We start from the raw sequence: 15,119 nt of genomic DNA, 5'->3' as shown, positions 1-15,119 counted from the left end.
GCATCATCTATGGTAGGGATACCCAAACTACAGCCCGTGGGCCAGATTCAGCCCACGAAAGAATTTCATCTGACCCGTGGATATTTCAATTAGATCAGTAAAAATTAATGTTTATAATAGATCACAATAAAATTTATGAAAAACACATTTTACAGATTATTTTAACATTCGTCAGTTGATTAATAGTGCTGATGCCTCTGTGTCATCAGCTTAGTCTTGTTAGATATTAATTCTGTTATTTCCACCCAAAGCTATTCTTTGAAACATCGTTAAAATAATCTGTTAATCTTGACCCTGTCATTAAAAAGCAATAAGTATTACAGACAGCAATCAAGGATTTCCTAATCCCTTGCCAGTCTGCACACCAACCCTGATGTCCAGTGCATGGGAGCAAAGGTCACCCTATGCTTCCACTACACAAGAATCCCGGATCCAGGATAAAACCTGGCACCAGCAGCATGGTCTGATGATGGGTATCAGTAAGATCCTGAACCAGTCTGCACATGAACCCTGATGTACAGAGTATGGGAGCAAAGGTCACCCCTAGCTTCTACTATACAAGAATCCCAGATCCAGGATACTTGACACTATCCTATTGTTTAAAGGAGTTAATCCCTCTGCTATAAATTAACTGCTAGCAGCCTGTATGCACAAAGTTTCTGGCAGCGTCAGCAGGTATGAATTTAATCTCTTTGTATTACTTTAGATTTATTCAAAGTCTTCTATTGTAATTCAAAACTTAATACTTTAGAATCATAATTTGCAAATTGTAATATTGGTAATTGCAATTGTATTATTGGTAATTGTAACTGTAATATACTAAAATATTCAAATTTGTAGCCCCTTTCTGTTCTCCCCACAGCATGATCTGATGATGGTTATCTGTCAGATAACCGAAACATCACATTATTAAACTATATTATAATTAATAATATATAGTTTTATATTATAATAATGTAGTTTATTAGGCAAACAGCCCAATAAACTATATTATTAATTTCAAGTGATATCAATATAATAATAACCTTTATGTTAAAATATTTCATTAAATTTTAAGACTTGTCAGTACTTACTACTTACTTCAATATTCATGCGTATTATTTTTATTCCAGTGACCCCATAAAAATCGTGTCAAAGCATATGTCGAAAAAAATAAGTCGATACTGAGTGTTGCGTTTTTAATGAGTGGTGGCTTAATTACTTTTTTGCACTGCTCAATGATACTTGCACATGTCTTATTTGCAATGAAGCCTTGTTAGTGTTCAAGGAATATAACGTGAAATGTCACTACACCACAAAACATGCCTCAAATTATGATAAATTTCCAGGAGCTTTGGGGCAGAAAAAACTCCAAGAACTAATCCAAACTTTTCAAAGAAAACAACAGAAGATTAGAACTTTTACTCATCAAAAGTTATCTGCAGTTAGAGCTAGTTTTCGAGCCTCTCAAATCATTGCCAAAGAAGGAAGGGCCTTTAAGGATGGAGAATTTGTAAAACATGACAATTGCAGAAGTAGTATGTCCTGGGAAAGTAAAGAATTTTATCTTCATCAACTGTAACAAGAAGAATTGAAGATTTAGGAGCCGATGTTCAAAATCAACTCGTAGAAAAAGTTCGTGAATTCACAAATTTTTCAATACCAATTGATGAGAGTGAAGATACAAGCCATACAGTTCAATTACTAATTTATATCAGAGGTGTAAATCAAACTTTTTCAGTAACTGAAGAGCTAGTTGCATTAAAAAGCTTGAAAGATACAACAGGTGAAAATATATTTTTGAGTGTGTCAGAAGCAATTGATGGCCTCAAATTGAATTGGAATTTGCTATCAGCGGTTATGACAGATGGCGCTAAAATTATGGTCGGTACTAAAATTGGGTTCGCGAGTCAGTTTCATAAATATCTTGAGAGTAAAAATATTAAAAAACCAATGCAATTTCATTGCATAATTTACCAGCAGTCTTTGTGTGGAAAATTTTTGGGTGTAGATTCAGTCATGTCAACTGTAATATCAAAAGTAAATTTGACTCACAAGATTGGTCTGAATCATTGGCAATTCAAAAATTTTCTTGAAACTATTGAGGCTGAATACGTGATTTGTGGTACCCCACTGAAGTACAATGGTTGAGTCACAGTAACGTGTTGAAGCGATTTTTTTGAACTTACGATCGAAATAGATCTATTTATGAATGAAAAATTTAAACCTGTTCCAGAACTATCAGATCTCAAATGTTGTGGAACCTTGCCTTTTTAACATATATATGTGAACACCTGAATTTTCTTAATATTCAGGTGTTCACATATAATTTTGCAAGGATAAGAAAAATTTGTCAATGAATTGTATTATACTGTCAAAGCATTTGAAACAAAACTAGAGTTATTTAAAAGTCAACTTCAGAATAATTTTTCACATTTTCTATGTTGCAATAATTTATCTAAAAATATGCTTAGTTGTAATTTTTCCACTGAAAATTTTGTTTAAAACATTAGTTTCTTGCAGGAAAATTTTGCAGATAGATTTTCTGATTTTAAAAATAATTCAAAAGGTGTTTGAGCTTTTTCAAAATCCATTTGACGTACCCATCAGATGTTGATGAGAATTTACAATTAGAGTTGGTAGATCTTCAACCTAATGATGTTCTGAAGACAATAATTAAAAATGAAAATTTAATTCAATTTTATTCAACATTATCTGAGACATTATTCAAAAATTAAAAATTTTTCAAGAAAGGTTACATCAATTTTCGAAAGTACATGTATATATGAACAGACCTTTTCAAAAATGAAATATGAAAAATCAAAAATACAATCACTTCTAACTGACCCACATTTACATGATTTTTTAAGAATTGGAATTAGAACTTTAAAACCCGATATTACAAAACTCAGTCACACTCCACAACCTCATTCATCGCATTAATTATAATTTAGTTGAATTATTAGCTGTATTTTTGCGATTAGTACAATAAAAAAGTAATAATTAAAATTTGATATAAACTATCTTTTATATTACATATCCATCAATTTATTTTTGAATCTGTAGATATAGGTAGGTATAAAGTTGTTTCTCTGCATAACACTAAAGCTATGTAGTTTTCAGTAATTAGGAATTTTCTCCGGCCCACCAAATATTGCAAAAAGTATGGCCCGATTACCTAAAAGCTTGGGGACCTCTGATCAATGGCATCCATACCATATTTCTCAATAAATATTTTTTAAATTACATTTCAAGTTGCAAAATTCTGTTTCTGACCAGACACTGACATATAGACAATACTTTCAAGTCAATTCGGCTTCTGAAAGTGATGAAAAAAGTTTATTAGCATTAGTAGAGGCATATGATGCAAGAAAGCAAGCTTATGCAGCATCAGCCAAAAAAAAAAAAAAAAACCACTTCCATTTCACCCCTCCGTTCATTCGAAATACATGTCCAGCTGAGCCTTAAACTTATTTAGGCTATCAATTTCCACAACAAGGGATGGAAGGCTGTTCCACCAACCAACTACCCGCTGGCTAAAAGCAAATTTCTGCACATCTATCCTATATCTGTCTTTCCTCAATCTGAATTTATGCCCTCTCAGGTGATTATTCTGAGCAAGAGGAAGAATCCCAACGGCATTGAGCATGCTCAAACCATTCAAGGCTTTAATGTGTTTCTTAACTAATAGCATAACCCCTCCTCCCTTCCTATCCTGTCTGTAGACGTTGTGCTCCCCAAATTCCAGTTCTGCATTCCTTATATCTGTGTGACACCACATCTCTGATATCCCAACAATATCTGCCTTTGATGTTTTGAGCAATACCTCAAATTCATTAAATTTATTTATCAAACTCCTAGAATTGGTGTACACACAAGTATACATGCACCTGTTCCTATTCTTAGCTACCCTAACACAACCCATGTGTTTACTTGTATCGCAATGACTCCCAGTAGTCTCTGAAATATCCTGCATCTTGTTTTTCAGGCTGCTGCTCATTCCAATGAAGCAGTGAAGAAGCAGTGCAAGAATCACTTTCAACTCTGCCAGTGGCTACTGTTAATCTATTAGTCCTTGTATCCCCCCAAGCTAGCAGTTTTCCAACCCACCTAACACTGCCTCGATAGCATCAGCAAATATTCTTGCACCTTTTCTATTTAAGTGTATCAAATCCCTGTAGAAAAAGAAATCATCGGGCTTGTCCGGGATATAAACACATTCCCTGAAATTGGGGTACACTGTATTTTGTGATCCAACTTATCACCTTATTCACCTTATCTTTAAAAGAAGGCACTCAAAATAACTGGATTGCATTTGAATTTGTGCCTGAACACACCTTGTTATGGAATGCCTAATACATTCAAAAATTCTAGGTACTGTTCTGATTTGTTGGTATCATATATGGACATTGTCATTATATATGGCTCTAACTTGTTCAATACACTGGTGAAGCATGAAGCATTTCAGAAATTTCAAAGGGTGTCAGGTAAAATATGGATTTCCAATGACCCTCCAGATAAAAATAAGTGAACTGAGGTCCAGGAAGTGAGCAAGCCATGCAACAGGGCCTCCACTGCTTATCCATTTAACAGGGATAAATTCCTGGTAAATCTCATTTGAATCTTATCTGCTCATCCAAATAATCTCTGGTTACTCAAATAAAATAAAAATGAGGCAAAGTGCCATAAGGCATAAACTACATCTAGTAAATCACAAAAACCATTCCATGGTTAATTCTCTGGCTAATCTTCCAGGCAAAACAAAAGGATTGATTAAACAGAGTCTTCCAATGCTAACAATAATTCCTGTACATACATTAATAATAAATTGTTGTGGTGCCTTGACTGGATGATGGCATATAGATTCTCTTCTGCCTAGTCATTGATGTTCTGAAATTGATCGTAACATTACTTATGAAGTCATCCTCATCAGAAAACAACAAATGATCATAAGCACATCACTGCAGAAACCAAGTACAAAAAGCTTCTTATGGTGGGAAATAAACTTCAGTAAGACCCTATAATCTTTGGATGTGATATGGATAAAGCTGTTGTTTCCATAACTCCACACAATTGCATACCCTACACCCTCTACTTCTGCTATCCTTTGGAAGATGACACCAGGATTTTCCTCCATGCAATTCAGGACCCATTCTTCCAACCTAATAGTTCTAGTGCTGATGAGTTTACTACCATTGAACTCTTGTTGAATGATCCTGTATCTCCAAGATGATCATCTCTCTGTGAAGTCTTCTTATCTGGCAGAAAATGATTCAGAAATCTTTCTGCATACAGATGTCTTGATGTGGCTGGATTACAATCAGCAAGTCCATATGTGAAGTGCATATCTATTATTGATCAGTTTGTTTGAATAAGCTTCCGGTCCCACTTCAAATACACACTATCAATTAATAGCACAAAATCTTTTTTTTTCTTTTTTGCCTGAATGAATTAAATACCTTACTCTAAAATAAATTCTAAGAAGAACTGATTTTATAGTAAGTTATGATTATGAACACTAAATTAACGTTTCAAAATAAATTCAAACTAACATCAGAATAGTAATCAACTTTTAAACCAGCCAACCAACACTATTGTAATGTGCTTTGCCCACCTAGAGACCAAAAACAATTTTTTACTGGATAATATCTGAAACACAAAAAGATCTGTACTTGAAAACAAAGTAATTTCAAGGATATATTTAAATACATATATACCCAAAATCATTTAATATGGCACAACAGTCCCAGAGGTTTGCCACACACATTCTAAGGCTGACATATCTGGGAGACTAAAATACTGATGGAACCGATATTCAGATGCCACTTTGAGTCAAATGAACCCAATTTCAACAAAGTCTGATTATTCCATAGCAGTTAAATCCTCTGCTTCCACCTTCACAATGGTGGGACTGTTGGTAACCCTGAATATACTCCCATGTGCAAAGTTAAGAAGATTCCAGTATACTAAGTGCAGTGTTCCTAACCCCCATGTTCCTTACATACTCCAGTGTTCCAATTGGCAAGATTAGGAACACTGCACCTAATAAAGGGAAGGTGACAACACAGGCATCAATGTACATCATCAACATCACACAGAGGAATAGACAACCCTCTGTGTCAACAGGCAATACTAGATGAATCAAAATCTGGTGCAATAACACCACTTTGTATATTGGAGACTTGAAGTGGCAAATCTCAAAATAATGGAGTCAGCAGTTACTTTTGCAAGTGGCTCATTTGAAGGTAACATTTCATTGATATATTTTTATTGTCTATCTAGCTGACAGCTTGGCAGGGACAAAATTACAGATCAACAAATCTGCAGTAATTAATATAAAAATAACAGAACAATGCATAGATGAAAAAAAGTTTATGCAACATCTGCCATAAAAAATAATTTTGTGTTTTAATACAAAATAATATTTTGTATTAAATATTTTGTATTTATCTGAAAAGTTTTTAAAATTAGTTGCATGTAAGTTCTATTGTTTATAAAAATAATTAATTGCTCTTATTCAATTGAGAGAAGAAAATATTAGTTGTCTCAGAGATACAATATTTACTAGTGTGAGAATGAGGTCCTTTGGTATACTTTTTTTTTTTCATATCTGCCTCGGAAAACGTGATCATAAATGCAGGAAAAAAAGAAGTGCATATCAAAACAATAACCATTAAAGCATTATTAAATTGTGCAATTTACCCACACATGCATCTGCTCAATGGAACAAAACAGACATTCTTTTATTCAAGAAATAAAAAAGTGCCTTTAAAACTTGATAAAATATAGAGAGTGAAATGCTCTGAGGAGCAATAAATTAATATTGAAGAGGAGATGAAAGAGAATTATAAATGAACTGAACCACTTATCAAAAAAATGTAGCTGATTTTTTTTTTCTTTCAAATTCATGCATATTATCCATTATAACGAAATTAAAATATTTTGACTATTATTAAACTCAAAATATTAGTGCATTAATTACCACATCATAACTTACATGTACTAAAACTTTATTTTTTAAAATAAATGTTTGCTTAACCTGGCATAATGATCCTTTCTCATTTTCCAATGGGGCTTGTAGTTTGAATTTTATTTCTTCACATCTAACATATATTCGAGTTCCAAATTCTTCTTTGTATGGCTTTACAATGTGTTCATACTCAATGGCAGCTGAATGGGCAACACGCTGTAAAAAGTGTCATGTTAATGATTAAAAAATGTATAACTATCATCACAACACAGAAACTCATACTAAATAAATTTGATTATTTATTAACCAAATTATTATTAAATAAACAATAACATATCAGCATATTGATAATGTACTTAAACATTTATAAAATTTCATTAATAATTATAAAATCTAAATCAATAACTAATCAAATCTAGTTCTTTTATGACCTTTAACAAGCATAAAAACTGCACTGTCACATTTGTAATCAGTATACATTAACACAGTTAAGCTAAATGATCACTGAAAATTATAGTTCAATCAAATCATCAAAAAATTACTATTTACAAAGCCACATCAATATTTTATATATTTAATATAAATATAAAAATATTTATATATACCTGCATATCAGGATATATAGAAAACAGATTCTGTCGATTTTCTTTTCTAGCCTGGGCAATAGATTCATCTGTTTCTCTAGCATACTGAAAAATATCAAATGACAAAAAAAAAAAAAAAAAATTTATGCAACAATAAAAACTTAACTCCTAATAATTAATCCTAATAAACTATTCTTTAATCATGTTATTAACATTTTTTTTTAAGAAAAATTATTATAAGTCAACTTTATAAACTAAAGCCATTAACAACAGTCATACTAGGAATATCTGTCAATCTTAAAAATGCTGCCCACTTTACTGATTCCATGCAGGCTCATAGAATTGGTAAAATTTAATCTAAGTTGCAGGGTTGTTTTGGATGTTTCGGTTACTAACAAAAAAGAGAGGTAAAAATATTACTCTTAAGCAGTACAGAAGAATTATTTTAGGAATAGAAGAATTATTTTTAGTGAGAAAAGATAAAAAAACTTTTGTAGATAAGAGAAGTTAATTATTTTAAAAATAAAATGTTTTATACATCTTAACAGCAGATGTCATGTAATTACATGACAAATTTCAATAACAAAAAAAGTAGAGAGAATGAAATAACTGAAATTATATAATAAAAAAAATAAATAAAATAAACTTTTTGTTGATCCCTTAGATGGGATCACAAAAGTTTTGTTGATCCCATCCATACAAAAATGGATATTAGTTTCCTAACACAGCCATATATGAATAAATGGTATGAACTAGAATGACACAGAACTAAATAGTACAGTTTACATTAGTTTTAATGAATTTTTCGCACTGTGATAGTTCTTCATAATTTTATTAAGAAGCACACGCAAAGCAAAGTAAAAATAAATTAAAAAAAGTTACTCTCATTGTAACTAAATATCTAACTCTGTTAAAACTTTTGAATCTAATAACTGAATCACAAAACTTGAATGAATCTGACTCTTGAATCATAAAACTTGAAGTTATTCTAACACACATTCACATGAACATTCTTAACAAAAGTTAAAGAATGTTTATATTAAAGGCCCTCTTAGTTGTCATATAATTAAAATATACTCTAATTTCAAATAGGAGCAAGCTAGAATTTAACTTTTGTATTCCTTAAGGGAAATTAAAATCTAATTCCTTACCTTCACAAGCTCTGGATTTTACTATGTTCTAAACTTTTCAAAGTGCCATAGCTATACGGACAAGCTGGAGGATCTGGCTTAAATCTGGTAAAAAATTAAAAAAAAAAAAAAAAAACTGTTTTAGTGACAATATTACAAAGAATCCAAACACTATTCATATTGCTGAAAACTGTACAGCATTTTGTGCTCACTTGAAAATAAAAAAAAAAGGACTGCTTCTAACTAAGAATAAAACAATGTGTATGAAAACAGTTAAATTCTAATGATTTATTCAATGCATCAACTATTAATTAATTTCTCAGTTGAAATTGCTGATCTAAATATGAGACTCAGTTTTTATGAAGAAATCTGTTTCTCTAGACTCAGTTAACGCGAAAAAGATTCTTATATATCAAGGAATGAGAACGATGAATGAGTTTAAAAAAAAACTCTTAAGAGATTAAAATAATTTTTACATGAACAATTGACAAGCAATCAAATGCTGAAATCTATCAGTCCATCCAGCAGGAAGTCCTCTCTCTCTCTCTCTCTCTCTCTCTCCCTCTCTCCCTCTCTCTCCCCTCTCTCCTCTCTCTCTCCTCCTCTCTCTCTCCTCCCGTCTCCTCCCTCTCTCTCTCTCTCTCTCTCCTCTCTCTCTCTCTCTCTCTCTCTCTCTCTCTCTCTCATCATCTCATCTCTCTCCTCTCTCTCTCTCTCTCTCTCTCTCTCTCATGTATGTGCATGCATATCTTTTCAGGAACTGGAAGCACACTAAAAACATAGCTAACATCAGTTTAACACTAACATCCTCTTCAGACTGCAAAAATAAAATGATTTCTTGTGCTTTGATTTATGTTGCCTCTGAACCCACTATTAACTAACAAAGCCAAAAAAAAAAAAAAGCACAAAAATCCTCTATGGCCATTATAACTGCTCCAAATCCAGAATCCTTCCAATTATTTTAGCTACATTATATTCCACATGGAGAGTTTCTCACTACCTCACTGTTCATTCCACACATTTTTCTGTGTCTCGATGCTGCTGAATGCCCAGCTGGGTGTGGGATGCTGACACCCCCCTCCCCCAACAGGTGGACTCTAAATCCTACTTTTGGCCTGGTGGCTAGCCCCACCATCACTTTAACTCCTCCTCTTGGGCAGAGTAATGGTGCTACTCCAGAGGTTCCCCCACCCCATAATTACCCCTTTTCAACCTGGAGGCCACCTTCACTACTGCCCCACTGTTCTCTCCCTCTTGTCCCCAACTCAACACTATCTCCCCCATCTTCCTTTATTAATTTTTTTTTTTTTTTTTTCGGCCCACCCTAGGAAGCTCAGGCAACCCCCAGGGTTTGCCCTACCAGAGTCTTTCTTTTCTTAATGACCCAGCCTGCCTCCCATGGCTAAGGATGGTAACTAGGGGTTGGTGGTTTCCACAGGCCCCTAGGCTAAGAGGCCAGATGAACAACATCCCAACACAAACTACACTAACCCTTCACAAAGACACACCAACTGGGTTTTTTTTTTTTTTTCCGTAGTTGTTGGCGCATAGGCTTCTGTGGCCATAATGCACCTCCCAAGGCTTTTGCAGTACTTTGATCCAAGCCCGAGGCAGGAATCGAACCCGCGATCTTTGGGTTGCAAGGCAGGCACTTTACTCACCCGGCTAAGCCCAGTTGGCTTTCGCACTAACTGGTCTTTGCAGAGTATTGTATACATCTTAAAGTACCAGTCGCAGAGTTAGGGGGGGGAACCCTGGTGTTGCTAGTCAAACTACACTATACACCATGTTCCTTCACATGTGGTAGAGCATTACCCAATAGTTAACTAGAATTTTCTTAACATACCTACCTAAAAAAAAGCTAAGCCCCATAAGAAAATACTCAACATTTCATCAACCGAATAAATGTGGTTACCATCCAGAAAAGTGACATGTGTGGCAAGTTTTGACTGATTCACTTGACTAGTATAATGTGAATCAGAGAATGCAGCGACTACCTGATATTACTGAAATACAGAAACTGGTAGGAACTTTTACGATGATCACGGACCAGACTCAATACCATCCATTTGGGATTACTGGCAAATACCCAAGCCAGAACTTCGGTCAACCCCGATACTCTGCTCAAAGCATCAGAGACTTCATATCTCAGATTGGTTCCTCCCAAATCAAATGCTTAACGGAAGACAGCACCTCAACAGCAATAGGAAAGAAGTCCTTAGCAGCTCACTCAAATCCAGAAGGCAATTAAGAACAAGTTTGTGCTCCTCTCCACACTATATGCCAAGCTCTCCTGTGTGACAACAAAAATTCGCTTGCTATGTTGGGGGCTAAGTCTCACCATACCTATGCATCTTTCAACAAGAGTGCATTGAAAAAACTGAGTCTCCACAGAGAAGGTATGAATGCAATTACTGTATTATATTATATATATTGTAAATATAATCTTACATGATGTAGCATGTAAATACAGTTTATACCGCATTATGTGAGGAATCATGATAACTTAGATTTTTTTTTTTTAATTTTTACTTTCTATATTGTTTGTGTACATAATTATTTAATTCTGATGTGAGCCCCTGGCCTTTGGCCATGACAGACAGTTACAACTTTACTTATTTAGCTACATTGTATTCATCTAGTTACAATAAAGATTTTCTCTCTCTTTCTCTCTCTCATCTGTGGTGCTTTTTTTTGAAGTCCAGCCAGCCTATTTCTCTCCTCTCCTTGTACATCAATTACCAGCAGAGAAATATTCAAACAGTGCTGGAATTTTTATTTTGAAGTTCTACTATATTATATCAATTCTATTAAAGCGGATGTCTCATAACAAATATGATATCCGCTTTAATTTTCAAGATTTTAATCAAGAAATATCCAAATCAAAAACAATAACTTACCACTATTTTCAACAGTTAATGATGATTTTTTGTGGTATCAGTGTTATGCTTATTGTTGCTGGCAATAACAGAATTCAATGTGGATACCCAGCTTTCTAATTCATTTTCATTATCTGTAGCAAGTATGTAAGATTTATGTCCATCAGCCATTCGCAGCTCAAAACTCAATTTTCCACGCTTTGAATTCTAAAAAAAAAAAAAAAAAAAAAAAAAAGATTTTAACAATTATTAAAATTAAAGTCAATCACCTAATCTCCAATACATAAAAATTCTCATTTAAATTGCCTAAAAATTCTATGTTATAATATAAGAAACGTGTCACAGATTCCTGAGACAGAACTGTGTGTGTGTCCCAAAATGGAATGCCTCTTTACCACTTAACTTTAAGGAATAGAGGAGGAGAGAGAGAGGGGAAAAAAAAAAAAAAGAAAAAAAAACACTGTTTGTAGATAAGAAAGTTGCCTTTAATTTGATGTATCATTTTTCTACAATACATACACCACACCCAACAATACATTTCATCAAGCACTTAAGTTTTTGTATGTTATTCCAGGTTAAACACTGTATGCTAAGGCTAACTACTATCTTCATAGCTGCTTTCACTTCATCAGAATCATACCTACTGCCTCAAAATGTTCTTTAAGCTTAGGTGAGGGATGGTGGGGTCACTTAGGACTAAATCTGTGCTATAGGGAGGATGCAGAACAATTTCAAATCCCAGCAAAAGAAATTCTTGTCAAAGCAGCATTGCTGCAGTGAAGTTGCACATTGAAGCAACACTGTAATATTGCCAGACTTTTTTTTTTTTTTTTTGGAGTTTATCGAAAAGAAAAAAAAAAAAAAAAAAAACCTGAGTGTCCAAAGATGCTTCACTTTAAAACAGTAACTTGTAAATATACAAATTCACAGAATCATTACTATGAAAATACTAACTACAAACTATCAGCTACATGAAGAACCTGGTCGGAACATGTCTATTATATATACTCATGCTTTTAATTAGTTAGATGACATCAAGCAATTGCATACAAGTGTAGAGACTTCATTTCACAAGGGATATAGATCTCCTAGAAAAATGTGTAGCAAAGAGCACTAAAATTAGTTACTGATATAAAGATGCATAATCATATGTTACTGCAATCAAATCTATGCAAGCACTGATGCATACACTCAGCAGGTAGGCAATTGATTTATATATGCATTTGTATGGCAGATAATCAGATTTTTGTGTTCTGTGTTAATATAATTTTTATTATCTGGGCAGGTAGTCCAGAAGTCCCCTTATGCCAATTAATATCTAAATTATATTCCATCATTATATCTCAATGATATAATCTAATTATTGAAACCTAGTTAAGTAATACCAAATATATTATTAGTGATATACTGTTGTGAATTCTGACGACATACTTATCAATGAGCAAAGCAAGTAACTGGATTTTATATATAACTGTTATTAACATTTTAATCAATTTTTAGTGCACAGTTTCTATCAAACTTTTAGCTATCTCATGTCAACTTGGAATATACTGAATGCAATATTAAATTAATTAGAAAAATGGAAAAAGACAACCTATCGAAAACGAACTAAAACATGCTTTTAATAAATTTAACTTTTCATTATTTATGCCTGTCGTGCCAATCATTTTATTACATTCTTCCTCCCAAAACTAGCTCATAAATTTGCATAAAAAGCCTGAATTAAAGTTGAGCACTGATTTTGGTGACATTCTAAAGAACAAAACAGAAAGTGAAGTAAATATTCAAATAATATATTAACTACTTTAAAAGATTCACATGAGTAAAAATAAAATTTTTGTTTCATTTTGAAGTTTTTCATCTGACTAAAATTCAAATATATATCTTTTAATTCTTGCATAAGTTTAATACCAAACTTCAGTTATGTAACTGATTATATTAGGTCTAAAATGAAGTTTAAAAATGCAAAGTGAAAAAATTAAGTATCATGAACCATGAATTGTGTTCTTTTCTCCACATTTTGTGATTAACATTAAAGTTTTCCAATAAAATTAGTAACAAAACAAAATAGCATACTTTTCAAAAGGAAAAACAAAGAACAGCAACAACCCATAACACATTAAATACTCACTCTGATAACTTTATTACAGAAATCCATACATATTGTGCCCTTTGACTCCATTTTACGTTCATCTTTATGGAATTCTAAAATATAAGTTCCATCTACTTCTTGCCTCAGAGTAACGTATCTTCGCTTGAAAGACTGAAAAATTGATTTTTTTTTTTTTCACTATCAATAAAATGATGAATACAGATAATAATTAAAATTAAAGTTGTGCATTATCTCTATAAATATTAACAAGAACATTTACAAAAACACTAAGTATAAAAATAATAGTAATACTATAATAGAGTGACCAAAAAGTCATAGGCAGAACAGAATTCCATCATTGGTTGTGGAAGTTGATAGCCTAAATAAATTTAAGGCTGAGCTGGACAGGCATTTGGAACAAACGGAAGGGTGAAATGGGAGCTTTTTTTTTTTTTTTTTGGCTGATGCTGCACAAGCTTGCTTTCTTGCATCATATGCCTCTACTAATGCTAATATGAAGTTATTATCCAATTGTAACAAAATACCAGGACATCAACTAAATTAAGTTCAAACATGCCTCATTAAATTAATGTTCAAAAAAATAAACCAAAAGAATTTATTAGGACTTGTACCATTGTGCATTTAATTATTACCAAATTCCAAATGGAATTTAATATAAAAAGGCATCTTATTAATTATCCTAACAACCTAATTATCTCAAGTTAAGTAACTGCAACCAAAAGTTTTGATAAATCAAGAGAGTGATAAAAGGTACACCAATAATGTCATTAAGTTTCAGTTTATACTTTGAAACAACCCTGCAGCATAAACAACTTGTCGTGGCAGCTAAAAAATAGTGCTCAGTTTTCTGTTTTCAGCTAATGCAGAACATGCTTTTTAAATGATATTTGGGTGAGAATTCTCTTTACATTATATATTTATATCATATTATAATATATCTTTTGTATTACACTTCAGAATAGCATATAAGAAGGATGCAGAACAACTGAATTCATGTAGCTATTAATAACAAGTCCCAAAACTATGAAGTTGAAAAATAGAAAGTGATCAAATAAAAAATTTAGCATTTGATACATTATTATTATAATATTTTTTTCCTTTTTAACCCCTCACTTTCTACCCTATAATCGAAAGGCTCCAGAGCTTTGATGAGCAGTTTTAGTAAGCGAATCTGAAGGTTTGAATTTATGAACATAATAATATTAGAAATATCACAATTTCAGTTTTATATGAAACCTTGATAAAATAATGGTAATGGCAAAAAAATATATTCAAACTAATATTTACCTTTGTTGCTAAAATAATGAAATTATCTGTTCCTGATTCAGGACCCCTAAAAATAAAACCCTCTTTGGTGATGCCACTCTGACTACTTGAAGTGCTCACCTGTTAAAAAAAAAAAAAAAAAAAAAATTTAATTATTTTCCCTTCATTAAACATCTCTAATTCTACTAAACGAATAAA

General features: G+C 32.6%; 1 protein-coding gene across 1 annotated transcript in view; it reads right to left on the bottom strand.

Moving 5' to 3' along the window:
• The window catches only part of Ziz (dedicator of cytokinesis protein Ziz), a 464,297-nt gene that overhangs the window by 331,236 nt on the left and 117,942 nt on the right, over positions 1-15,119 (bottom strand). The window contains 5 exon segments of the mRNA XM_090369931.1: positions 7,019-7,165; positions 7,555-7,638; positions 8,685-8,704; positions 8,707-8,768; positions 10,510-10,513. Coding sequence (XP_090226057.1) covers positions 7,019-7,165; positions 7,555-7,638; positions 8,685-8,704; positions 8,707-8,768; positions 10,510-10,513 — 317 coding nt within the window.

Source organism: Mastigoproctus giganteus, chromosome 1 (genome assembly GCF_048544385.1).
Source record: "Mastigoproctus giganteus isolate SK-2022 chromosome 1, ASM4854438v1, whole genome shotgun sequence".
Taxonomy (NCBI): Eukaryota; Metazoa; Arthropoda; class Arachnida; order Uropygi; family Thelyphonidae; genus Mastigoproctus; species Mastigoproctus giganteus.
Note: the sequence above shows the minus strand (reverse complement) of the source record. Positions and strands in the feature narration are given on the sequence as shown.